General features: G+C 38.2%; 1 protein-coding gene across 1 annotated transcript in view; it reads right to left on the reverse strand.

The window, feature by feature from the left end:
* Positions 1 to 27,352, reverse strand: part of LOC124167627 (vacuolar protein sorting-associated protein 13B) — a 104,655-nt gene that overhangs the window by 12,143 nt on the left and 65,160 nt on the right. The window contains exons 36-47 of the mRNA XM_046545610.1: positions 26,240 to 26,409; positions 24,998 to 25,233; positions 23,504 to 23,688; positions 23,075 to 23,219; positions 20,649 to 20,804; positions 19,843 to 20,173; positions 19,564 to 19,646; positions 19,137 to 19,315; positions 17,933 to 18,164; positions 15,363 to 15,593; positions 14,633 to 14,842; positions 2,406 to 2,625 (exon numbers count right to left, since the gene is read on the reverse strand). Coding sequence (XP_046401566.1) covers positions 2,406 to 2,625; positions 14,633 to 14,842; positions 15,363 to 15,593; positions 17,933 to 18,164; positions 19,137 to 19,315; positions 19,564 to 19,646; positions 19,843 to 20,173; positions 20,649 to 20,804; positions 23,075 to 23,219; positions 23,504 to 23,688; positions 24,998 to 25,233; positions 26,240 to 26,409 — 2,378 coding nt within the window. The remainder of the gene's footprint in view (positions 1 to 2,405; positions 2,626 to 14,632; positions 14,843 to 15,362; positions 15,594 to 17,932; positions 18,165 to 19,136; positions 19,316 to 19,563; positions 19,647 to 19,842; positions 20,174 to 20,648; positions 20,805 to 23,074; positions 23,220 to 23,503; positions 23,689 to 24,997; positions 25,234 to 26,239; positions 26,410 to 27,352) is intronic.

Below are 27,352 nucleotides of genomic sequence, written 5' to 3' on the forward strand. Positions count from 1 at the left end.
GATCCACCGAGAAAAAAATCATCCGCCTTGACTGTGATTCGAACCTGGATCCCCCGATTTCCGGTTCAGTGCTTTAGCCAGTTAAGCTACCGAGGCGTCATTCTTCCCAGTGGATATTTTTGGACACTACCGGACAAAGTGTTGCTAGACTGCTGAGCATATGATGCCACAAGCAGTCCAAATCGTGCACAAAGCGCCACATCCGGAGAGCAGGCCCCGGCCGGATGATTTTTTCTCTGTGGATCTTTTGCACGGTTACGGCTGGGTTAGGAAATTAAAATGGGTTTCAATCTTTGGATATATTATCGACCAAATTATAATTTTCCTCACACAGGTTTACCCCAAATTTCATCACTTTCTCATTTCATACTGACTCGTGTTTCACTCACGTATTCTTTAATAGAAGTAAAGTGGATTTTGCAATTCCTGGCGATAGTTTCATGCCACAATGCACGCACATGGCATACATTGGCTTCTCTTCATCTCAATAAAAATATTTCCACACTACAAAAGACATTTTTATCAGTGTATCATTAAATTAAATTTCAACTGCCCAATCTGCAATACAATAGAAAATGTTTGAACAACATTGACATCATGTGCTGCAAGGCGCATGAACAGAAGGAGACAAGCACTCAGCCAGAAGAAGGGGAGGGCAGCAGAAGTGAAAAAAGGAGAGGTAGAGGGTAAGGAAAGTGCTCCCTCTATCTTGAAAGCAACACGGCTACGAAGGAACGAGGCTATGAATGACGGAGGAAGGGACGAACGCTCCGATCTTGCATGAGATTTCATTGCCTTCTAAGCAAAGGTGGACAAGCTATGTGATGCAGTGGCGCAGCGAGGGGGGGATTTTGGGGGATAAACCCCCCCCCCCTAGAGCTCAGAGAAACTTTTAAGTTTAATCCATTTTACTTCATTTGATTAATATACTTATAGAAGAGTGTTAGGATTAATAAAATATCCCCCAGAAAGCCATCAAACTCACCATTTTGAACCATTTATCTTAAAAAAAATTCTGGGGGAGGGCACCCACACCTCCCGCTTATCCTGGCAGGTATACCACACACCCCAGGCCTAGTTGTGCCTAAAACCCCCCCGAGCCATAATTCCTAGCTGCACCCCTGATGTGATGTATGCAGTTTGCGTTTCAAGTCAGGCTCATCTTGTTTGAGTGTACTCATGCAACACTTTTTTTCTTTGAAAACTGTGCTGTTTGAACTAGGCTGAATATTGGTACCCTTGTTGTAACTGGAAGGCTCTGACTGAATCAATTATAGCTTAAAAAACTTAAATACTGTCAGAAATGCATCCTGTTTGGTCTCATTCTTTTGCCCCTCATGCATCTTACCATCCTTCCCACCCATGTCCCAGTCGAAGGGTCAAGAGAGATAAGCATTATCATATTACATATGGTTTTGAAATTTTGGAGCAGTAGCATCTTTCATCTTCTCCAAGTAGAAATGTGGAGACTTCTTAGTGGCACTGAATGAACTCCTATGCCTCTGACTTTTCAGTGAGCTTTGAGGATTGGTAATTGTGATAGAATGTAGAATTGTTCTTTGTTCCAAATGGAAACACAGGTGGGTGGGAAATGGTATTGTTTAGGATTATTTTTCTGAATACTAGGGGTTTCCAGTTTAATCAAAAAGTAATGACATTTTAAGTTATGCTTTGGTTTTAAATCAGAATAATGTAGTAAATATGACCAAAAAAGAATTTTCACATGGCATATGAACATAATATCATTTGGTTAACATCAGACAAAAATTCCAAACATGTAACCCTTATTTTCTTATTCAATCGATAAAAATATTTTGAAAACTAAAATACATAAATTTACAAGGCTTAAGATCATGAATGTTGGCTAAACATGCACATACTATGGAGATATTTCTTTGGAATTTGCTAATTTATTTTTGATGCTTGGTTATTAAAAATTCCCAGTTTTCAAAGAATTGTTATGATAGACTTTGATAAAGGCTTCTTGCAATAAGGAATCATTAGCTCAAAAAATATTTTGTTATGTAGGAAAGTACTTCATTAAAAATATTCCATACAAAAAAATCTGGAGTGAGAATTGTTTTCATCTATACAAGGTAGTATAAAATCCATTCAAATCGGTTGCGAGGTTAGATAAAAGTATTTGTAACCCAACAATACCTTCGCCATCCTATGTACGGAAGTTTATCAGCATCATCAAACATCAGCATCAAGTAGTGGCAACACACTTCATGCTGATGCTTGGGTTTATGCTTTTCATATGACAGCTCATAAGATTATCATCAGCAGCTCACATAACCATAGATAGCCTATTTTTGCTTAAAATAATCTAGCAAAATGAGAGGAAACTATTTACCCATTACAGCGTTATGCAAGGAGACAATAATAATAGATAAATTCATTACCATTGTTTTCCCCTTCTCCTGGAGGAATATCCAATAGAGATGTTGAGTGTGGGACTGCCACCCTTTTCTTTTTCTGATCGCCTGATTGACTGCAGATGACACTGAGTGCTGACAGGCGGAATCTTTCCAGAGTGTGGTTACACAAGGTATACATGGGACGGACAGTTAACACTCTTACACCAAATGAGGTCATCATAGATGTGATGACCAAAAAGCAGGCCTGAAAATTACAAATTGAACTTGAAGCATTACTGAAATATATGTCACTGCAATATCATTATATTATGTACATCTGTTAAGATCTAAGAAACGAAGAGAAAACTCTATTAACTAATGATTTACGCATTTTTTTATTGCATGGAAAATGCCAAAGAGAGAGCAAAAACAGGAGATTACACAAATTTATCCCTAATTCATTGCTTTTAGAGGATTTCAAAGAATAAAAATACCACAATTTTTCAAATAAATCAAGGTTCAACATAATAACATGATGGGAAAATCAAATTAGGCATGATATGTGACAGGGTGACTACAGAAATTTAAATATCGCCATGACATTTGATACCTGAAGGTTACAGGAGAAAATTGTCGGAAAATCACAAAGCTACAAAAGAGTACGTCAATGAGCTAGCAAAGTTGCTGGATGAACATAATATTTCACCAAATCAGACTTATAACATGAACGAGACTGTATTGTTCTGGCAATCTTTTTCCTGAAATAAATTAGTTTGCAGAATTGACAAGACCAAAGAGCATTAAGCAGAGCCATAGAGTCTATCGAAAGGTTCACCATTACAGGCTATTGCAATTCTGCTGGGAGTCATGAATTCAAGCTCATGGTTATCAGAATAATTACCCCATCATGCATGTTTAAGGGGATACAACAGTTTCTAGTGATTTGAAGAGCAAAAAAGCGAGAATGGATTATGCAAGAATTATTTAAGGAATGGTTTCATTGTTATTTTGTTAAAGAGGTTCAGAAAATTTTCAAGGCTCTTGGACTGCCAGAAAATGCAAACATTTTATTGAAACAGACGTATTAACAGAAACCCACTAGCCACCAAACTGTACTTATCCAATCCAGCCACTTGAACAGGGGTTAATGAATAGCCTCAAGTGTCACTATCAGGGTGAGGAACTTAATGTTATTAAATCGATATGTTCTAATAACGGCTATCATGATGACCTCATCCTTAAATTACTGGCCAAAAAAACCCGAATAAGAGTATCGCCCACCCTAACCAGTTTGCTGCCGGTCCCCAAAGCAGAACCTAAACGGTGCACAGTGGGCTAGAATCGAAAAAAGCTGGCCAAAACCTCAAAATCGATTTTTTTGAGCTAGGAAATTGAAACTTCGCATACACATTCTCAAATAAATTGTGCATAACTACCCAGATTATTTTGGTCCTGTGTTTTCACTTTAACAATATATGTGAGGTCAAAGTTGAGCAAATTTAGCGAAAAACGACCACCCTCGATTTTTTCTGAAAATTGCCGACTTTATCCTCGTGCACTGGTTTTATTAATAGTTTTATCGACAAAACTGTTATGCCATCTTAATTGACACTTCTTATTCTTTCATATGAAGGGTTTTTAAAGATTTTGTTTCATCAATAACCATAGATACATAACAAAATGGCGGAGCCTGTTTTCAACCCATTTTTTCACATAAACGTAGAAAAAAAGTAGACATTATCACCGGCTTACACTAAGTAACTTATATCACGTCGTTCTTTGAAGCTCCTATATTGTGAATCTAAAGTCAAACCTTGCACCAATTTGCAACCCCGAATTTTAAATAGTTTTTTCGAACGCACGGACGACTCCGGTTCTGGCCGGTGGCGGCGGAAGGTACGGCGACGCGGCAAGCGGGTGGATGCAATATGGTCTCATTCACTTTTATGTGTGGATAACAGATATATTAGTGACAGAAAATAATCACCAGAAAGTAAAATTTATAAATATTGCTACGAATGACTCTCATTATGCAATCGCTGGGCACTGCAAGAGGTGCACTGAAAGGTTTCTTTCTTTGAGTGCATTCCATGGAAAATGAACTTAAATCGCGTGCTTAAAGTGGGGAAACGGACTCTTTTACTAACAAACAAGCTCTATTTCTAGGCAAGAGCCGTCGATGACCCATAGCCTCCACTTCCTAACCTGCCATACATATTTGAAGGCCTTCTGACCACGGTCGTTTTACAGTATTGTTATAGTGCCGATCCCTTCGAACTTGTTTTTGGTTTGAACTCCTGCTAGCTTTAAAAGTTTCGGAAGGCATATTACTCACATCATATAATGTATTCTTCCTAAGAAATACAGTTTATTTTAATGTATGATTTATGCTCAATTTAAAGTATTGATTTAAATCTCTTACCTATATATCAACGTCATTATTCTTATTAAACTGCGCTGCTGACAAAATGGCTATTTTTCAGAAATATTTTACCATACAAACATAACATAAACAAAAGCAACACAATTTACACTTTTCCCAACTAACATACTGCAATTATCACTGTCAGCAATAAAAGGTTACTGTTTTTCATTCACTATCTGATGAGTTTTTATCACTTTCACTGTCTGAGCTAAAGCATTGTTTTCCTTTTTCAAAAACAGATCCATTACATTTTTCGGCAAGCTGTGTGTTTCCTCCAGTTTAATTGGGGTAATTTTTGTCATTATCAGTTATGACATTAGGAGTTGTCTTCGGAATAAATCCCTATTTGTGGCCACTCGTGCCATTTTTCTAGTCAACCGTTCACGGAACTTTCTCACGTCCTTATACCGTGCCTATATCGCTTCCCCTGTCAGTTGTCGCAATTAAGAATGGACTCTTTTGCAATGTCAGCTCCTTGAATGAAGACCTTATGTACGGTTGGTGGCATACCATAATTGTATTTAAAGCGTCAGTGTGAGAGAGAGAAAATTAAAGTATTTGGAGAGGAAATCTAAAATAATTGTGATGACTTTTGAATACTCGTGCCTGTTTCATGCTTGGCCTAAGGAACAGCATTTTTTACCTAAACAAGAAGGCACAAAGGTGCTCACGAGCAATAATTCATGAGACATAGGCCCTCGCTCCCACGTGTGATTATATTGCGCATGTCCTAACTGCTGTCAAAGCCGTGTTTGCAAATTTAAGTGCACTTTATATGCGACGCGAAACTTGGAACTGTGGAAATGTACGTTAAGATTCGAGTCGCAGTAAGATGCAGAACCATTTTTGGAAACTTCTTATATAACCTCTGCTACAATAATTTCACTCGGGTAAATGAAATCATATACTCGCGTCACTCTCTCATCGCTGGGGTTAATATTATATCCCTGGCATTTCAGATTTTCGAAGACCCTTGCACCGAAATTTTGTGAGCTGCATGGACACAATTACTTAGTGAGAGGGCCTCTTAATCTGACATAAAATAATAGTCGGGGTTGCATTTTATCCACTTGGCAAGAGTTCTTGCCTCCGAGGATGGTCACTGTATCTTCCTTTTGCATTCGTTTTCCTCCTAGTCGTTCTCTCGATACAACCCTGAAAACATGAATTGACGTCCATCTGCACTGGATAAACTAGAGCAACATGTAAATTGTGCTGCATAAGGAATAGTTATTAATTGCTTTAAATCAAGAATATAAATTATATAACCTTACTGGATAAGAATAATGAACTCTTCGAGCATCAAGACAGTACTTGATTTGGCAAATTTCGGCAAAATCAAGTACTGTATTGAGCCATTTTCCATCACGTTTAAGGGATATATTATCTGTTATTGTTAAAAAGTTTATAAGTTAGTAAAAGAGTCCGTTTCCCCACTTTAAGCACGCGATTTAAGTTCATTTTCCATGGAATGCACTCAAAGAAAGAAACCTTTCAGTGCACCTCTTGCAGTGCCCAGCGATTGCATAATGAGAGTCATTCGTAGCAATATTTATAAATTTTACTTTCTGGTGATTATTTTCTGTCACTAATATATCTGTTATCCACACATAAAAGTGAATGAGACCATATTGCATCCACCCGCTTGCCGCGTCGCCGTACCTTCCGCCGCCACCGGCCAGAACCGGAGTCGTCCGTGCGTTCGAAAAAACTATTTAAAATTCGGGGTTGCAAATTGGTGCAAGGTTTGACTTTAGATTCACAATATAGGAGCTTCAAAGAACGACGTGATATAAGTTACTTAGTGTAAGCCGGTGATAATGTCTACTTTTTTTCTACGTTTATGTGAAAAAATGGGTTGAAAACAGGCTCCGCCATTTTGTTATGTATCTATGGTTATTGATGAAACAAAATCTTTAAAAACCCTTCATATGAAAGAATAAGAAGTGTCAATTAAGATGGCATAACAGTTTTGTCGATAAAACTATTAATAAAACCAGTGCACGAGGATAAAGTCGGCAATTTTCAGAAAAAATCGAGGGTGGTCGTTTTTCGCTAAATTTGCTCAACTTTGACCTCACATATATTGTTAAAGTGAAAACACAGGACCAAAATAATCTGGGTAGTTATGCACAATTTATTTGAGAATGTGTATGCGAAGTTTCAATTTCCTAGCTCAAAAAAATCGATTTTGAGGTTTTGGCCAGCTTTTTTCGATTCTAGCCCACTGTGCGGTGGTGCAAATTACCTTTCCTTGGCCCCCTGTCTTACAGTGTTCACAACCTCATACCCAAAGACAAATACAGAGTGTGTTTTTACTCCCCGACCTCCCTTGGTAAAGTGATTTTTAACTCCAAGGACAAAGTGAACCCTGAAGACAAAAGTGGTGTCTATGCCCTGACATGCGACGAGTGCAACGGTGTGTACGTTGGTCAAACGGGCCGCAAGTTTAAAACTCGTGTCGATGAACACAAAAGAAGTGCTCGTTTGAAAGACTCCATTTCCCATTTTTCTAAACACCTGTTCGAATCCGGCCACAACAGTGATTTTAATATTAAAATCTTACATGTACATGACAAAAGTGTAAAACTGAATATTTTAGAAATTTTAGAAATCACCAAATGCACTCTTGCACGTAACATCGAAATTTTTAATGATATGACTGTATTCAAATGTTCTAACTTTTTATCTACTGTTTTAAAATCTGACTTCTTCCTTGACAATCCTTCCTCCTCCCCTTCTCATTAACCTCGTTACCACCTGACTTTTATCTGCCTGCCCCCACCCCACCTCCCCAAGCTTTTATACTTTTTGTTTTGAACCTCCTATCCAACCAACAATGCCCAACCAACAATGCTCAATGCTGCCCCTCATTTAGTTCCTCCCCCCTCCCTCTTCCCTCACACTATTGTTGGATAAATAAGGCTGGATGTTGTATGCTTCTCTCAGTTAGTCTTGATAATGACGTTGTAACGTTGAAACTAGTAGACTCCAAATATATAAGGTTGTGGAATAGTACTGTGTTTTTTATTTAACCATGAATATCTCATCGTTCCACCAAGTAACGCCTAAATCTGTTGATTATATTCAGAATTTTATAGCTTCCAGTGTCCATTGGATGATCTTGCTTCTCATTTTATTAAGTTTATGAAAGAGCTGGATATTGACATAGGTGAGAAAAGAATGAAATATCTGTGACAATAATGCACTTACTATAACCTCTTGTCCTATTCAATATAGTTTTCCAAGGCTTTACAGTATTTGCACACTTAAAATCTCTACCTATTCATGCATCCATGTATTTAAATACAGTAAATTCCGGTTATTACGCGCCTCACTTTACCGCGGTTTCGGATATACCGCGGGTCTCACCTTGTCCCCCGAAATGATTACATTGAACTTTTTTCTGAGGTAGGTAACTTTGTGGCAAATTTTATCTCAGCGTGACTACCGACGCGTCGCAACGGCGCTACTTCAAGCGACTGTATTGACGCGGTTGTTGACGTATTCCATACATTGTTTCGTAGCCATAAAAAAACTCGGTAATTCCTGTTCGGTCATTGTGTCTTGTGAACTCGAGCTGAAAAGTGTGCTGCACGGCTATAATAATTTTCGAGATTGAGATTATTCTCTTTCGGACATTCGCACCGCGGCGCTCAAACCAAGGTAGGTACTCAATGCCCACAGGCTTCGAGCATTTAATGATGAATGAGCTGTTTTACCTTTGTCTTAGGCTTAATATGAATATGAAAATTACTTTTTACGAAAAATTTCATTGATTTTAGGGTTAAAATGATGTCTTCCAGAAGGAAAACTTACACAATTAACCCTTTCCGCGCGGCTGGACGTGAATTCACGTCCAGCGATTCCTAGCTAATGGCGGCCCGACGTGAATTCACGTCCCATACCCGGCGGCTTTAATAGCGGCACCACTGCGTCCAAGTCATTCGTAGGGGCTTTTGCGGGCTCACAGCCGTCAGTTACACTCCTACCATCGCTTGGGGAAGGTCAGTTCTTCTTGCTGGGGTGAATATTACGGTCGAAGACGCTTTCACTTGGAGGTACGTAAACTTTTTTTTTTCCTTGTTCTATTTAATTTTCTGTTGTAAATATGCGTGATTTGCCTTTTATTTACCTAATTGTGTGTTGATATATGTGTTATAGATATGTATTTTGATAACTAGGTTTATGTTTTTCAAGTAAAAAAAAATGAAAATTTTCAGTTAATTTTTTTTTCGACTTTTACGGCGATAAATTGTCGTTATCCAAAATATTCTTCGAATATTATTCACTAACTAGCGATGAAATATGGCATGATGAAGCATTGAATGCATTTTTTAAATCATTTATTGTGCATAGATCCTATTTTTATTTTAAACACCCATGTACCGTGTATTCATTATTTCTTCTTATTACTCCCTACACAAGATACTGCAGCAGCAAACAATCGATTGCAGAATTCAGGATCTGTAAATATCCCGATCCTGTGTTTTGATATTATTTGTTTCCTTCGTCTCCCTTCAATTTGGGTAAGTCAATGAGTAATTATGTTATACTTTTTTTGCTGCGAAATATTTTTTGGCGAAACGTAGCTATTTTCTATTTTTGCTCAAGTAACATTTTCATTTATTTTATTTTTCAAATGACACTTATGCGCTCCTAAATTTTTATATTTAATCCTCGGACCAGTGCATTACAAATTCATGCATAAATTGTTAATTTTTCTTCGTAAACTCGTACCTATTACTAGTAAGTATAAGCATATAATGCCTTCATTACTGAAGGTTGAAAGTGCTGTTGCTGTTATTTGTGATTAATTACCACTATCATAATGCTGGAAACATAAAAAAGACATGATATCAAAGAACATTTTGGTATTCTGGTTAAAATTTTGCGGTCCTCGCTTGCTGCGTAACAAAATATCTTTTTTCATTGCGAATGACAATAACTTTGTGTTCTTGGTATCTGCATAATCAGGAAATCAAGAAAAATAATTATCCGTGGAAGTGTTGTCATTCCCGTTAGAGATTTGGCGGTTCAGGAAAGGATGTTTTGAAAGTTGGAGTTGAAGTGGTCGCTAGCAATATCTTTAGTAGTCTTCGACATTTCACTCTTTTCAGATACGGTTCACTCTCTCCGTATATTCTTTTGTTTGATCAATTGCCGGGGTGGCGCGCGACCTTCTTGGCCCTGCTTTCGGAAGTTTCGCAGGCACAAAGAGGGTTTATTGCCACGTGAAAAGCATTAGGGATGAGGGTGTTGGGGCGGAAGAACCCTCAAGCAGGATGGCGTCAGAGGATATTTTCTTATTATGAAGCAGAGTTCAATGGTCTACCGACTGGCTCGGGGATTCCCTCTGAGAATATTTCGGAATGCATGTCATCTCCCGGCGGTAAATAGCTCTGCCCATGCTCTGTGCAAAACGGGACGGCTGCTGGTCTCCGGGTACCTGCAGGTCCGACCCTTATAATCCTCCGCAGGCAAACGCCCTACCCCGGCCTATGACAATGGGAGTGGAGTAGATCTGAGTTATTCTTCGGCATTTAATAGCATAGCGATACAAGCTAAATATTTTCTAATGAATGCTATACATACCATATTTAGAAAGTGTTTTTAAAATGATGGAAAACGACACCAAACTCGCCATAGTTTTTTATAAATAAACAAAGATCATTTTGCTATTTTTGCTAATTTATTCATTCATCATTGAACCAATATGTTACTAAAATCAGGTCTATCTTTTTTTAATCGAGATCTTATAAATAGTGGAAAATTATATTATTATCCAAAATGTTTTTTTAGTCCATAAAAGTATGCCATCATACTATGCTTTCATTTATCATGTTTCAGAATGGTTAAAATAAAACTCTGGGAGGAAAAAAAAAGAGGTGTGGAGCAATCCACCCTTAGGGAGAGTCCTCGACCCTCGACTTCTCAAGTCAGTCCCCTGCGTACTCCTGATCCTCAGGATATTACGGAGGAAATTCCTCCACTGAAGTCGAGGAGAATGGCAGCTTCGGGAGTAATAACCTCCACGGAGGAACTCCGGAGGCTGCTGACACTGTTGACACTGTTGTGAATAAGCTAATGGAGGGTCACCTTGATGCTGGCCATTCATTATTTATGGATAATTATTACAACAGTGTCAATTTGGCCCACCAACTACTGGAGCGGAAGACCTAATGTACCGGAACTTTGAGAACTAACCGGAAGGGTAATCCTCCCCAAATTAATTCAAAAAAATTAAAGAAGGGGGAAGTTGTGAATGCCTACGCTGGTGACGGTGTCTGCGTCATGAAGTGGAAAGACAAGAGAGAAGTACTGATGATCAGTTCGCAGTATAGCGGCGAAATGATCGATGTCCCCCGCCGAAGGGGAGGGGGAACCATTCCCAAACCCGAGGCAATTGCAAGATACAACGAGGCGATGGGGGGCATTGATCACACTGATCAGATGATGTCCTATTATCCAATTGAGCGAAAAACTCTCAAGTGGTACAAGAAGTTGGGCATTCACATCTTCCGCCTTCTCCTCCTCAATAGCTATTATTTGTATAAGAAATTGCATCCCAGATATTCATTTTATGACTTTTGGCTTTCGGTAATCAAATCTTTACTTTCACGTGCTTTCACTCGCCCTTCAGGCCCTTCCCCTTCAGTCCCTTCCACAGGCGTAGGCTTATCAAGGCATTTCCCTCACACCTTTCCAATTGACGAAAAAAGCAAGAGGGACAGAACGGTGCAAAGAAGGTGCCGGGAATGCCAGAAGAAGGGGATAAGAAAAGACACAACGTTCTTTTGCCCTGCTTGCGAGGGACACCCTCCCCTCTGCGTCGACACATGTTTCATGGCTTTCCATGAAAATATGCGATTGTAAATATTTGTACATAATAATTTCAATGATGGAAACTGTATTTTTTTATTTGTGTATAATTAATGTTTTCTTGATCTGCAGTCTGATGAAGTTGTAATTTCTGTTCTATTTTTACGTTTATAAATTTGTAAAAAGTATTGTGAAAGGATTTTGTGTTTATTTAGAATTTGTGCGATTGCATTTTGTGCATATTATTTATATGTTTAGCGCTATGTAAAAATAAATTATAACTGTTTTAAAAGTTTTTTTTCCTTTATAAATCCTGCTAGAAACTGTGTTAGTTCTTTCTGCAAAATTTCGTAACGAAATTTAAAAAAATATTAGATTCAAATGTCAAAATAACATACAACATATTTCATTCTATTATTTCACAGAACAGAAGAACGAGTGCGGGAAATAGCTATTTAGCCGTTGTAGTTTTAGCAGATCGCGTTTTTAGCAGAAAAATATCAGCATTTGCAAAATAATTACAAAATTGATAAATTATGAATCCATGGAATTTTAAATAAAAATAAAAATAAGACATCATATTGCATTACTATATTTGAAAGGCTTTGCATTTTTTCCCAGCAAAAGGGGTAGCTAAAAACTTAAGAGGGATATATGATCGTAAAGGGGCGTTGATACTACCCTGCATAACTAAGAGCGGCCTCAAGCGTATGGCTGAGGACGTGAATTCACGTCCGTTGAAAAAAATTAAATTTATAGCATTAAAAATTTTTTTTTTTTTTAATTCCTGAAGAGCAATTGTTTCGTAGGTACAGTATTACTGAAAAACCCAAAAAAATGCATTCAGTCAGGGAAAAGCCATACAAAAAATAGCCTCAGCGTTGAAAGGGTTAAAGAAAAGTTGGGCATAATCGACAGAGTGAAACGCGGTGATTCAAAATCAAGTTTATTCAGGGAGTTTGGTGTTCCTGAAGGAACTATTCGTGGTTGGATGAAAGAAGAAGATAAATTACGATCATTTGTTAATCAAGTGGATGACAAAATAGGACTTGATAGAAAAAAGGCCAGATTGAGTGCTGCTGGTGATGTGGACGAATGTTTATTTACGTGGTTTGTTCAGAAGCGCAGTGAAGGTGTTCCATTATTTGGTCCACTTTTACAAGCACAGGCAATTAAATTAAATAAACAAATAGGTGGTGCTCATGATTTTGTTGCTTCTGCTGGCTGGCTATCGAGGTGGAAAATTCGCCACGGGATAGCGCAAGTTAACATGCAAGGAGAATCTCGTTCCAGTGACAGTGAAGCAGCTAGAGAATTCTGTGGGACTTTACGCAAGATGATTGATGAGGGTGAGTACACTCAGGAGCAATTGTATAACTGCGATGAAACCGCTCTCTACTACAGATTGCTTCTAGCAACATCACTTGATGTTAAGAAGTCGGCAAATAAATCCGGAATAAAAATGAGCAAAGAAAGAGTGACTTCATTACTGTGCGCAAACAAATCAGGAAGTCACAAGTTAAAACCTCTGTGTATTGGTAAAAATCGAAACCCTAGGTGCTTCAAGCACGTTAATATGACAGCACTACCCATAAATTACAAAAACAGTAAGAATGCCAGGATGGCTCGAGACATTTTTTTATCTTGGTTCAATGAAGATTTTGTTCCATCGGTTAAGAGCCACTTAAGATCAAAAAAGTTAGAAGAGAAGGCACTACTTCTGTTAGATAACTGTCCGGCCCATCCATCTTCTGAGCTTTTAATATCGAGGGATGGTAAAATAGTGGCTTCATTTTTACAAAAAAATACGACAGCTCTTATTCAGCCCATGGATCAAGGGATAATCAGAGCATTTAAAGCCCACTATCGGCGGGAATTGCTCACTAGTGTCGTAAATTCAGAACTGCAGGTACAAGAATATCTGAAAACAGTCACCCTGAAGAATATGGCTTATAATGTTGGATTGGCATGGAAGAAAATAACTTCAGCTACAATTCTAAATTGCTGGTCAAAGTGCGAGTGTACAGCGGGCGATAGCATATAGACGACGAAGACGAGTTTTTGGGTTTCACGGAAGAGGACGCAAGTGAAGCTTCAGATGTTCTTTCTAATAAACTATTTGTGAGTGATCTCGAGGCCTGGGTTCGCGAAGACGAGGAAACTCTTGTATTTGCGCATAAGAGTGACGAAGAAATCGTGGCTGCAGTCCAGAGCCGCGCAATAACAGCTGCATCATCGGAAGATGAGAGTGAGAATGAAGAAGACGAATGTGAGGTCGAGATGCCAAAAATTAGCCATTTATTACACAATATAAGTGAACTGATGAATTGGTTGGAGGGACAAAGTGATCGCGATAGTATTCATCTGTTGCACTTGCAAAGCATAAAACATTACGTGACAAAGAAACGCCATCAACTATCGCGGCAAAAGAAAATATCCGAGTATTTTAGTAACTCCCGTTAAAGTAGAGCGTCTAAATCATATAATAAATATTATAATAATGTATTACGCAAATAAATTGGCTATAAAAATTACCTGTAAGGATTTTTTTATTGCTTCTCACGCATTTTCCCGTAATAACGCGGTTGTCCGATAACGCGGGTGTAAACTACGTCCCCCTAGACCCGCGTTATAACCGAATATTACTGTACCTACCATGACAGTTGAATGACGAAACTACTTTAAATTCAATCAGTTTTAAAACCTCAGGTTTGATGACATAGTTAAGGGTACAGCTCATGCTATCATATGCCATTATCCTGTGAATATTACACATTCAGAAAAACAACCCAGTGCCTTTCCTTATGCAGCTGCATTATAACACAAAGTTCAGTCAAGTAGAAAAGGGCATCATAGTGATTTTACTCTGAGTGTAAGGAAAGGTTCACCTCAACATGAATCCATAACCCTCCGGTTTACGCATACACACTTTTGGCCAACAATATTTTGATTCCCCAACATCACATTATAAACACCCACTCTCCCCGAAACCCTCATATAATAAATACCAAAGAATAAAACTTACATATTTTCCACAAAATATTCTAGTCCTAGCACTTCCTTCCAGGGGTACCACTCCAGAGATATGAGGTTTGTTACCAGCCCATTCATCAGTAGAAAGTTGCATAGGGGGAGAGAAAAACATTTCTCCACTCCTATCTTCTTCCCTTAGTTTTTCCTCGTCATCAGTTTCGTCATCATGGTCCATCAAGCGTATCCCCAAATGAAATATTCCCTGAAATACAAGAGATTATGAGATACAAAAATAAAATTTAAGTATGAAAAAAAAAACATTTTATAATGAGTCTCAATTCGGTGGCATAAAAAGCTGATGTTAATGCAGAAACCATTTTTGAAGTACATACATACATACATAGGGCATTATGCATTGAAGAATATGGAAGATATTTGAAAAGGATTAACTGCAACAGAGAAACAAGCAAACTTGGAATACTAAGGGTACTATGACGTATAAGAAAAATATATAAATATGATGAACTTCAAGAGAAAAACAGGTGCCCAGACTCAAGAAAGATAACAAACAACTCTACTTCAGATAAATCGACCATCAGAAATCTCTTTGACTCTATGAAGCTTTTGTACTATGAATTTTCACGAAGCAAGAATTTCTCAGAAAAACATCAGGATATCTGCATTAATATGCATGACTAAAAAATCCAAATCTAGATTTAAAGATATTTTCATTCCATAATTTGAGTGACAAAACACATAACTTGTAAAGACAGTTGTCTAACCTCAAGTTTTGGAGCAGCAATAACACCATGATGAGGCACACTGCACAATGTTTGCCTGGTATGGACCCGGCTAACTCTCCTAATAGTTTCCAAGCTATCATCTTCACTGACCACTTCCTCAACTTCTGAAGTTAGATAAATTTCAATGCCCAACACATTCACCAACAAAACTTTAGGGCTGACCTGCACCAGCAATGTGTTGCAATGATAGCATGGATTCACATACGATATCTTAAAGATAAAAAAATATTACATCCATTAATCAAAGTTAAGTAGCATTGCTTTTAAAATATATTCAAGTAAATAATACTAAATGACTGAATAATTCTAATACATAATAATTTGCGAACTTCAGCAGACCTTAAAAGAATTTTAAAAAATGTCATCACATTTGATAATCACTTTTTGAGCAAAATCTGTTTCACTATTTCAATAAAAATGAAATTCTAATTACATAGTAAATAAAATTATGCTAATAGTAAAAAACTATGCTGCATAGTACTGGAAGATGAACCAGTATTCTAGCATCATGGTTCAGAGTATTCAACATTTTAAACTACAGTGAAGATAAGAATGCTGCAAATCGAATGGTTAATTTTTTTATAGATTTCATGGAAAACTTAAAGTAGTAGATGAGATACCATGCCAAGCACAAAACCAGCATGGTTGACATTCTTAGCCTGCAGATCAGCAAGTGAATAAGCACATCATTAAGTGGCGGGATATATCTATAATATATACAATCTATAATATATACAACCCGATGTGTGACAGATACCTCACTCACTGACCACTCACTGATTCACGTATACAAATTCCCGAACACTTCCGGACGTGCTGGGAAGACCAAATTTTTACTAGTGGTGGGGAAAAAATATTGATCGAGGAGAAAAATCCGAAAACTCGAAAAAATCGATTGGTTTTCGAGATATATCGATCCGAATTAACATTGGAGCCTTATGGAACTAAAACTTTTTCCATTTACTGCCTACTTGTAAATGTCTCAGGAACATGAAATTTCTCTGACAGAATCAAGATTTTTCGCTCGATTTTTCGGTTTGGTTGTAATTGCCATTATTTGATTTAAAGTATTTTTTATAATTATTTCAAATTTCCAATGCTTTTCTTGTGAGCCTATCTTTGGATTTTTTTTAAAACCAACTTGCAATAACTGTAGGACAAAGTCCTTAATAAATAAGATACAAGATTTTTTGGTTGATTTTTTGGTGTGGTTTTCTTTGCAACATTTTGATTTGAAGTATTTTTTCCAATGCTTTTCTTATGGAGCTAACTTAGGAATTTTTTTGACCAACTTGAAATAATCGTAGGCCAAATTCCTTGAAATGCAAGATACTAGATTTTTTCCTAAATGTTTTGGCTATCTTAAAATATCCATAAGTCGAACGAATTTCGAGTAATTAACATTTATCAATTTTCCATTGAAATCGCAACTCCTACAACGTTTGGTTACTTACAACACATCCGCCGTTAAGTTTGCATTCCCCCAACACACAATTCTAGATTTTTCAGAATTTTTTTTTGCCACATCCCGACGACGTAGGGACACCAAATTCACGTGAGTGATGTCTTTCACGTGCCCCTGCGTGCTGCTACCAGGAGAACGCAGAATATTTAATTTTAACGGGTGACACCGTCGAAAAACCATGCTTGCACTACAGCTAAAGAGGCGGAATTTTTATTGAAGGTAAACGATGCCGCGTTATATGGGACAAGCACATAAAGTCCCCCGATAACCCCCTGTGACCCCCCCAAAAAAATTAAAGAAGCCATTCCGAGGAAGTAGGGGGGTACTGTTTGGGGGCTACCTCAACCTCCGGGCGGCGAAGCCGACCCCTGATGAGGAGGAACGGCGAAGCCGTTCCGAGGAGTCGCGGGAGGGTCGGCTAAGCCGTTCCGAGGAAGCAATGGAGTAGCCGTTTGGGGGCTACCTCTACCTCCCGGTGAGGAACGGCGAAGCCGTTCCGAGGAGTTGCGGGAGGGACGGCGAAGCCGTCCAGTGGGGGCGGCCAGCAAAGGCGGCCGCGGGGGTGTAGCCCCCTAACGAGCGCGCACAGCGCAGCGAGTGTTACCATACATATATCCTCAAATACTGAACATTAAAGATATTGCTGAACAAAGCGAGGCATTCATGCATTTTTACATTATAAAAAAATTCAAAGGAAGATTGGCATCAGGATGTCTGGCAGTTATGCGGATTCAGCACAAACTTGAATGAGTCCTTTGAGTGTTATCATGAAGTTTGGAGCACCGAAGCCACAAAGGGCAATGAAATTACCCACTGTGTTTGCTCTGTCTACAGCATTCCAGTTGGTCATGAGCTGGAATTGCACAGTAAGTGCTCTATTTCCTGAGATACTAACAGCACTATTTCCTGAGATAATAAACAACTTGTTGAATACAATACACAAACTGGATTACTAGAGATACAAATTAACCAAGGTGTCGCCAACATCAACAACTAGTTATCACCACACCGCTGGGAATGTTGAAGTAAAAATAAGATGATGAAACTCCCTTAACTTATACATATAAACACCAGGCTTACACACCTGAATATCAGTCTGAGACAGAGGACCAGCAATCCAATCTATGCCATTAAACTCTTCTCCAACATAAGGCCATTTTGACTCTGGTTCCCGAAACGATTGCTGCAGTTGTTTCAAAACTTCTTCAATGCTAGAGGCTTTAAAAAATCCCTTACTTTGCTCAGTTTCATCTAGAATCTGCTGATTCTTCTTAAGCATCTGATAGGACATGGGAACACTAAATGGCGGCTGGCCCCTAAAGTAAAGAAAGTATGCAATGATACACAATGCCTGAATTAAAACCCAGAAATCTTTAAGCTAGAGGTGGTGATAGATGCATAGATAGATAGATGCTTCATAAGAATTCAAAGGCATATTTAAGTAAGAGCAATCAGAAGTTAACAAAACCTCAAAGAGCCATGCTGAAGCAAATCAATGAATCAAACCAAACAATTCCTTTGTAGGTAGAGCAATTGGTAACTGAGTTTTGGTTTACTCATGATAAAACATGATACTGTCCTCAGGGTAGTAAGGGATTCGCATATAACATGTGAAACTATGATCATTAGCACCACAGGGAATCCATTGAATACTGAAACCATTACAAGTTAGGGAAATTAGTTGGGGAGCCTGGGACCACCCACTCTCCATGGGTTTTGAGGGACACCCTTGCTTCAAGAGGGTTTTTTCCCCTATTTTTTTTTTATTTAACCTCCTCAGAATTTAAACTATGTCCAATTTCTGACAATATTATTGCATAATATTGTAATTTTTGAGAAGTCAAATTATCTAGGGGGGTAGGAGGGGGTACTAGCCATCTGCTGCCGGGTCCCTACAGGGACCTGACAACCATGGGCCCTTGGAGGTCAGCAATTTTCATTAACATATGACACAGCTTATGCAATTACGGCCATCACTCAAGATATATTCCATCCCCCCAATGTTGCCTTGCTTTTAACGTACCTCCCAGAGCAAAATGAGTGAAAGAATAGAAGATCACAAAAATTACTGGCGGAGCTAAGTTTGAAAAATTAAAACCACCTAAAGATTTTCAGGTGAAATTGCTTCAGATGCATCATCTCTTGAGCTTGGACAGTTGATGAATGGTAAGGAGATGGTATCGTGCTCAGGCATGGGCAGCAAAAGTTCAAAGCACAAATGTCACAGATATATTACTTTGCTTTAAAGAACAGTACATAAAATAGTCTAAGTAATTCAGTCAACTTACTCCAAGATAAACTCTAAAACATGTTTTGTTTCTGTAGTTCCAGGACAATATATCTCTTGATCAGTCCCTCTTCCTCTAGCAACTGTACGCATTTTTACTACCATATCAGGAGTGGTCACTTCAACATCAGCACTTATGGGTAAATATGACCTCACAGCAAACAGAGGACTGATGACCACCTATATAAATGCAGCCAAATATATGGTTTAAAATCCAAAAGAAAACTGTAAATTTGGAATATAATTAAATAATTAACATGCTGTATTAACAAAACAAAATAAATTCCTCTTAAACTAACATCACCTTATCTTAAGAAAAAGATGACTTACCTGGGCTTATTAAAGAATAGAACTTTGAAACAGCAAACATTTTTTGAGTGTAACTAAAAATTATTCTAACTTATAGCACCCAATGGTCATTAACTTACCAAAATTCTTCTAACATTTTCAACTTTCTGGTATACAACCCGGCACCACACACAATAATAATGATTTCTTTCATGTAGAGGCACTGTGTTATAAACTTTTTTAAATTAGAAACATCAAGCCAATCAAAATAACTTCAGAAATAATAAGATAGAAATAGTTCAACAGCAATTTAGAGCCATCATAGTATTTATGCATCAGTCACAATGAAAGTAATAAATAAAAATGGGAAAATTACAACATTTGAATCTGCTTATAATAATACCCAACGATCAACGAACCTTTAACAGGGTAAGAGACAAAATCCCTTGTGGTATCCGGCAGCAAAGGGACTTTACCAGACCATGCTCCATTAGTCAAGCCATCACTTGTTCCCTGGAACCTTATCCTAAAATATGATTGCTCAGAGGTTGCAAGCAATGAAGGAATGACAGATGCAGGAGTACTTTGGGCAGCAACAGGTATCACAAGGGCTTGTGTGACCTCTTTCTTATCCCTTTTTTCCTCTTCTGCACTGCTATCATCCTCTAACTGCCAGCTATCAAATGGTATTTGAAGGTCTACAGGTTCCATCAATAGATTAGTCACCATCAGCTGCCCCATCACAGTGACCTAAGAACGGATATTAAAAATTTCTTTATTACTAAGTTAAAAATCACAAGAAACTGAGTCCAACTTCGTAATTGTAAAACACTGAGGTTAGGCTTCAGGAATACAGATCGAGCAGCCTGTTTTAAAAATAATCAGGAATAGAATAATTTTTAATCCCTGCTATTTTGGTTGAAGAGGAAATGGATTATAATTGCTAACTACAGCTACAGTTTCCACATCACAATGAAGAAACAAATCACCTAACCGACTCCTCAGGGTGCCACCAGTCATCCACACTTAGATCTTTCATCACTTCCTGAACATAATATTTGGAACCCCACATTAACAATTTATTTATCATTTAATGTAAGAAATGGTACAATTTTCTATTTTCCTTTCTTATTATTTTTCCACAAACATTCAATCAAGCAAAAAATCATAACCTTTCTCCACAAAGAGAACTTAAAAATACTAAAATATGTACACGATTACTTACTTTCTTTTGAGTGGCAGACAATGATTCCACATTCACAAAGAGATTAATTTCTGGATTGTCTTTATCCCACCTGCAAAGCTTCGTGCCTTCATAATCAATATTAACAGCCAGTGTGTTCATCCATTTTCCACTTCTTTCCAAAGAAAAAGTAAGGGCCTATAATAAAGAACACTTAAATTCATTTACATACTTCACCAGCTAAACATCTTAAATACAAATTTATGAAGAGACACCACTTTATGACCAAAATGAACATATACCATGAAATTTCTATTTGAAGCACAAGTTATATAAAGGTTAATTTTCACCATGTTAAAGATTGCTAAACCACATACTATTTACAATTGTATCACCATAAATAGGGTGACCAGATGCCAGGAGGTGAAAAAGAGGACAGCACCCAAGGAAAAAGAAGGATAAAGGGAGAAAAAGTTGGACACTTGAAAAATAATGACATTTTCATAATTGAGAACAATACAAATTCATTAGCACTAAGATTTTGTATTTTTTTGTGAATCTAATTTTTTCAAGCAATTTTTGCATTTTTAACAGAACTCTTTTTAAAAAATTTTACAGAGACAATGTTTAATTTGTCTCTCCAGCAGTCTACTGAGGTGAAATTATAAAAAATACCCTTTTTGCATTAATATTGTGCCCTGGAATGCTGAAGAAATATATACATATATGTACAATGCTTTGGAAAAATGACTCAATCTAGTAAAAAAAAGACAGTTTTCGGATTCAGCATACAAAAATATATGGTACTCCATCAACAGAACTTGAAAAACATGGTAGAACCATAAAAATTCAGGCCTGTGTTATCGGTATTAGACCCAAATAAGAGGAGAGACACTGAAAACTCAAACAGCACAAATCACTTAGCTCGCACGTTTCTGCGTAGAAAAAAAAGACCACAAAATTCATGGTCTTACACGCTCACTCATCCCATACTCCCGTCCGTATTCTCTCCTGCCTCGCTGCTAGGAAAGCAGAGTTCCCAAACACCCAGAGAACACTTTCCTTCCCCACCACTGTCCCTACCCCTCCATACTTTCGCAGCCCCCCTTCCTCTCGCTGAGCGGATGAGTCATTCTAGTTCCCCAACTCGCTGCTGGCGATGCCCTCTGATAGGTCCTGTTTTTGTCATTGTTATTAGTACTTGATTTATTGTTTGACACCTGCATATATCTTGGTTTTAAAAGTCGCATTACACTAGTAACTTGGCTAGAATTCTTTTTTTGTGTTCATGGGGCAATCACCTTTTGCCTTAAAAGTAACACACATCATAAAAGTAATTAAATTTACATTGTTAACTTTGATACAGTCGAAAGAAAAAGGAACTTGTAAAGTCCATATTTCCAAAGGCCAATTCACTGTGTCTTTCCACGACAAAAAAGCAAGCCGTATGCTATCTGAAAGCACTACAGTTATTTTGATTTTTGTGTCATGCAATACATTTTCCCTGAGATGCATGTTGATGAGATACCTGATTTTTCCCTAATTTCCCAGAACTACAACAACTCTACATACATATTGTTTTATTGCAATACATATAAATTACTCACGGCACTCCGCACGAGCTCGATGCGGGGCTATGCCCCTTAGGATCCCTGGATTTGGCTTCCCCATCTAATTTTATGGGTGTTCGAACAATTTTTATCCCTGGGGCCAGGGGGAAAAGGTAGCGCCCGCTGTGGCCGGGTTTGCCGGCAAACTCCTCTAAACGGCTTCGCTGTTCCTCGTACCTGTGCCCTATATGTACCCTTGGCCGGCTTCGCTGGCCAGGGGGAAAGGGTATCGCTTGCCGTGACCAGCTTCACCAGCACATTCCTCAGAACGGCTTCGCCGTTCCTTGAACCTATGTCCCCGAAATTCCCGGGGTCCAGGGGGATAGGGCAGCACCCCCGTGGCCAGCTTCACTGAGCCTCGAACCTAAGCCCTCTAAGTCACTGGGTCGGCTTTGCCAGCCAGGGAAAAAGTTACCACCCACCGTGGCCGACTTCACCGCCAAACTTCTCTGAACAGTTTCGTTGTTCCTCGAAACTGTGCCCCCAATAAAGAGGATACGGTAGTGCCCCTCATGGCCGACTTTGCCAGCAAACTACTCTAAATGGCTACTCTGTTCTTCGAAAGCCCTGTACCCACAAAGTCTCCGGGGCCGGCTTCGACAGCCAGGGTGGAAGAGTAATGCACACCGCTGGAGGCCCGCTTCGCGAGTACGTCTCTCAAAACGGCTTCGCTGTTCGCCAATGCTACACCCCCATAAGTCTTGGTGCCGTCTTCATTGGCCAGAGGTGAAAGGTACCACCCGGTGGCACACATAATAATGTATTACCTTTTGTTAATGATGTACCCAGTACCATGACCTCCCTCACCAGTACGAATGCTGATGTAAGGAGAAAATATGTAGTAGAATCATTACAAACCTGTTTTTGTTTCTGTGAGAACCATGAATAAAAATGGCATTGTCTGCTATCTATTTGAATGCTCTCATGGGAATCAGTCTGTCCAAACCTGATCGATTGCATTGTATCATTACAAATTATATATCTGGTGACTAAAGTCATGTATCTGGAAAAGAACAGATGAATGAAAGGAGAGTGATATTAATCACATTTCACCATTTCATATCTTATTTTAAAACAAGACCCTTCATATCATCTTATAAAACCAGCAATTATTTAAGGATGAAGGATTCACCTCATTACTCAGTGATTCCAGTTAAATAGATGCTTTTGCTTTAATTAATAAAAAATAATTTTCCCAGAACCCATAAGTGATATTATGCTCAAGAGATCTTTCACATTACCTAATACAACCAGATAAAGAACGCAAGATACTTAAATTACAGCTACCTATTATTAGAAGTTGTCTTCTCATCCTCTGACATTGACTTAAGAACATCCTTCCAAAGTTGCATGGAAATGAAAAATGTATGAGCAGGAGCTGCCCCAAAATGGATGGTTATGGGTTTGCAAAAAATGTTGAAAGTTGCAGTCTTGAAAGATGCAGGACCTGTATCTACCAATGCCAGTAGAGCCTAATGAAAAAATAATAACAATTAAAGAATAAATGAGACCAATTATACAAGGAAAAGTTTCTCACAACAGCAAATTTAAGGTATGGACATTGCCAAGGCTATTTCTGATTGAATAGTGGTTATTTATTACTTCTCAATCATCAAAATGAGTAGGTGTTAATTAAGCTAATTCTCATCGGCTGCAAAAACTGATTGGAAAAGTTTTTAAATTGGAAAAGGTGGAGCTTCCAAAAAACATGCACTGTTAATTATCAGGTTATTTTCCAGAGCAATTTATAGCCCAGCTCTATTCAGAATAGCAAATTGCACAATAATGAGGTGTGGAATTACAACCTACTGAGATTAAAACCTTTCCATTCAGAATAGCAGAACAACGGTTTCTTAAGTTCTCTTTAATTAACCAAAATAATTTTTATAAAGTTTTTTCTGTACAGTACACTCCCGATTATCCGGGCTAATGATGGGGAGAGACGGCACGAATAATCGAAAAACACGGAAAATCCAAACTTTCACTTAACTGTCTTGTGATGTTCATAATTTACTTAAAACAAACAATATATTATTATTTATGCAGTTAGTCTGTTATTTAAGAGTGCTTCCCAAACTAATTGAGAGCTTTCTTCGCCAGTTCGCGATCTTTTTAGCAGTAATAACATGGTTGTATTAATATTATTAATTCTCCATGTAAGGCCTGGTTTCGAAAACCACACATCCGTGGCTGTGTGATCACGGATACAGAAAAGTGCTTTTGCATGAATGCTTCAAAACCACTGCTCGACGTCGGAAACTACACTGTCAGGCACCAAGCAGTTGCGTCTCGCACAAGTTGCCCGGGTTGCGACTGCTGCTTATCCGTGATCCGGTCACACACTGTGAGGCTTGGAAAACAGAAACACGGTGCGCCTGTGAATGCAGCTAGCGCATGACTACTACCGTTTTACAAAGGGGATTCTAACGGAAGTAATAAGGCTGGTGTATCCTAGCATTAATGCCGTAATGCCATTGATTTTGCGTCCATTCCATTGTTTTTTTTATAAATATCGCGGAAAAAATTGAGCGAGAGTGAAAAAATCATGCATGGATAATCCGCAACCCGGATAAACCGCAGCCGGATAATCAGGAGTCTGCTGTATTTATATTTTCCTGAGGTATTTCAGTATTATATTGACCAACTGTTAGTGAAAAGGTATAAAAATGAAGATAAATGTGTGAAACCAACCCACCCCTGAAATAAAACATTTGAATAAATCAAAATCTATAAATATATAATCATATAATCATTAGGAGAAAAAAATCAGAGACTCCTTACCTCCACTAAGAATGGTTCAATCACACACTGCTGAGTAAGGAATGCATAATCAATAACATCCAGTCTAAAGTGACTCTTGAAGTTGACAACAACAGAAGCAGGATGCTGATCACTTTTAATCAATGGCTCTTTGACGCAAAAAAATAATTCAGCACCATCAATGGACATTGTGCAGAATGGCTGATTGTCTGGCATTGCATCATCATAAGTGAATGAATGTAGAGGCTTTGGCAGTTCTGCGAAGTAATGAAAACAACAACATGTATACAATAACTACACGATTCTAACTTATGCCGTAGCCAGAATGAAATTTTTTCTGGTTACAGAATACGTAATATTATTCAAGGGGGTTCATTAGGAGGAGCTACACTTCAGATAGTATATCTTAGAGAGACATTAAGTTCAAAACCCTCAAATTAGGATGACCCACTGTTAAGATGAATTCTGAGTCTTTCCTAATCGTCAGCAGGATCCAATAATAAGTCACCATGGCTTCATCTAGATAATAGTGTGACCCACCCATAAATCACAATGTCTTTCTTCACCCTCACGATTGAAATTGAATACAGAAATGGATAGAAGCCACAGGTTTCCATGAGCCTGGACATTCCCACTGTCACATAAATATTTTAACGTTTAATTCAGTTTTATGCCATGGGAAAAAGTCTACAATTTTCACTTCATTTCTTAAATTCATTTATCTACCATAACATGTGCTTTTCATGAGAGAAGTAACACATGGGGTAGGGAAAAGACAGATGGATGGAATTCAGAGCTACATCAAAATTTATTGACTGCATAATGCTCACTTATTACAAAATTTTCAGAATAAATATTTTACAAGTGAATAATAATGATTTTTTATCACAGATAAACAATTTAGAGTAGTAGATAGAACATTTACCATCTGTGAGATAGTCAATCTTTTTGCGACTCTCGGGTACCTCTATTACTTCACACGAGCAGAGTGGCAGAGACAATCAGACATGCTGCTGCTTTTTCCTTCTTAGCTTGTAGTCTGTTACCAATTTTTAACCAATAACAGTCAAATATTCCCCATGACTACCCCTACTACCCATGAACCACAGTCTCCAAGAATTAACGTTTTTTCATTTTTTACATTAGCTTAGCATCATATTGAACTCAGTGTCGCACATGTTAAACGTGTAGATATAAGAGCACTTGATGGCTAAATAGCCCACATTGTGATACCATTTTAATATGAATTAATAGCAAACTTACTTTTCACAACATGCGTGAGATGATTGGAAAATGTGATACGAAATGACGTCAAGTTCAACGAGGCTTCAAATGCTGGAATGAGACTTGGAGAAAAATAAGAGTCCACTCTCATGCAACCAACAAGGCTACGTGGCGACATGGTCACTTGCTCCCGAAGGATACCATCCTCCCTAGATAAATAGAACACCAAACGAAAGAGAGACATTATATTCACCAGCAGCATTTAAACTAAAAAATTACCAATGAATACAAATTACTAAAGGTTTCGCGGTCCATGTTTGTAGATTTATGGTTTTTTTGGGAATATCCCGCGTCAGGTCATTTAAATGGCAGACGTTTCTTCTCCTATGCCGGAGACCTCATCAGGGCAAATTACCTCATTTGCCCTGATGAGGTCTCCGGCATAGGAGAAGAAACGCCGGCCATTTTAATAACCTGACGCGGGATATTCCCAAAAAAACCATAAATCTACCAATGAATATGTTTTTTCCACAAAATACCAAAGAAAATCACCATCTACCAAACACATTTCCTTAAAACTAAAGCCCACCATACACAAGTTGACAATTCTGCATCTGGAGTTGTAAACCAGATGCTAATGTGGCTCTAATGCAAAGGGCAATTTATGATCTTGGTCCGCTAATGCAACTGATCAGTCATCTGTTGGGAAGTAACACATGCCTGAAGGAAACACTCCCATCAACAATTCATCAATACAGTTTTACATACACCTAACCCAGAAATAAGGAAAAGTCTTCCAAATTCAGACATACAGAGTATGACAGCCAACTCCTCTCCCAAAACCCTCCACGAGGGTTTCATTAGGGGAGTCCGAAAGCATCAACCAGATTCAAACCCAGGAACCATAGATCAGTGGCCCAGCACCCTAACCTTTAGGTCATGATGTTACCCACATTCTATTCAGCAATGCACAAAGATTCTAAATTTACAAAGCTAACGCTTCACAAAATTTTAATATCTATATAACCATGAGACCAATTCACCACCTATTAACCTGGTTGCACAAAACCAATAATAAATCGATTTCTAATCTGTTCTAACTGTGGCAACTGTTTAAATACATGTGTTAACAGTGCAGAACCGAATTAGCAG

The sequence above is a fragment of the Ischnura elegans genome, chromosome 1, assembly GCF_921293095.1.
Source record: "Ischnura elegans chromosome 1, ioIscEleg1.1, whole genome shotgun sequence".
Lineage (NCBI taxonomy): Eukaryota > Metazoa > Arthropoda > Insecta > Odonata > Coenagrionidae > Ischnura > Ischnura elegans.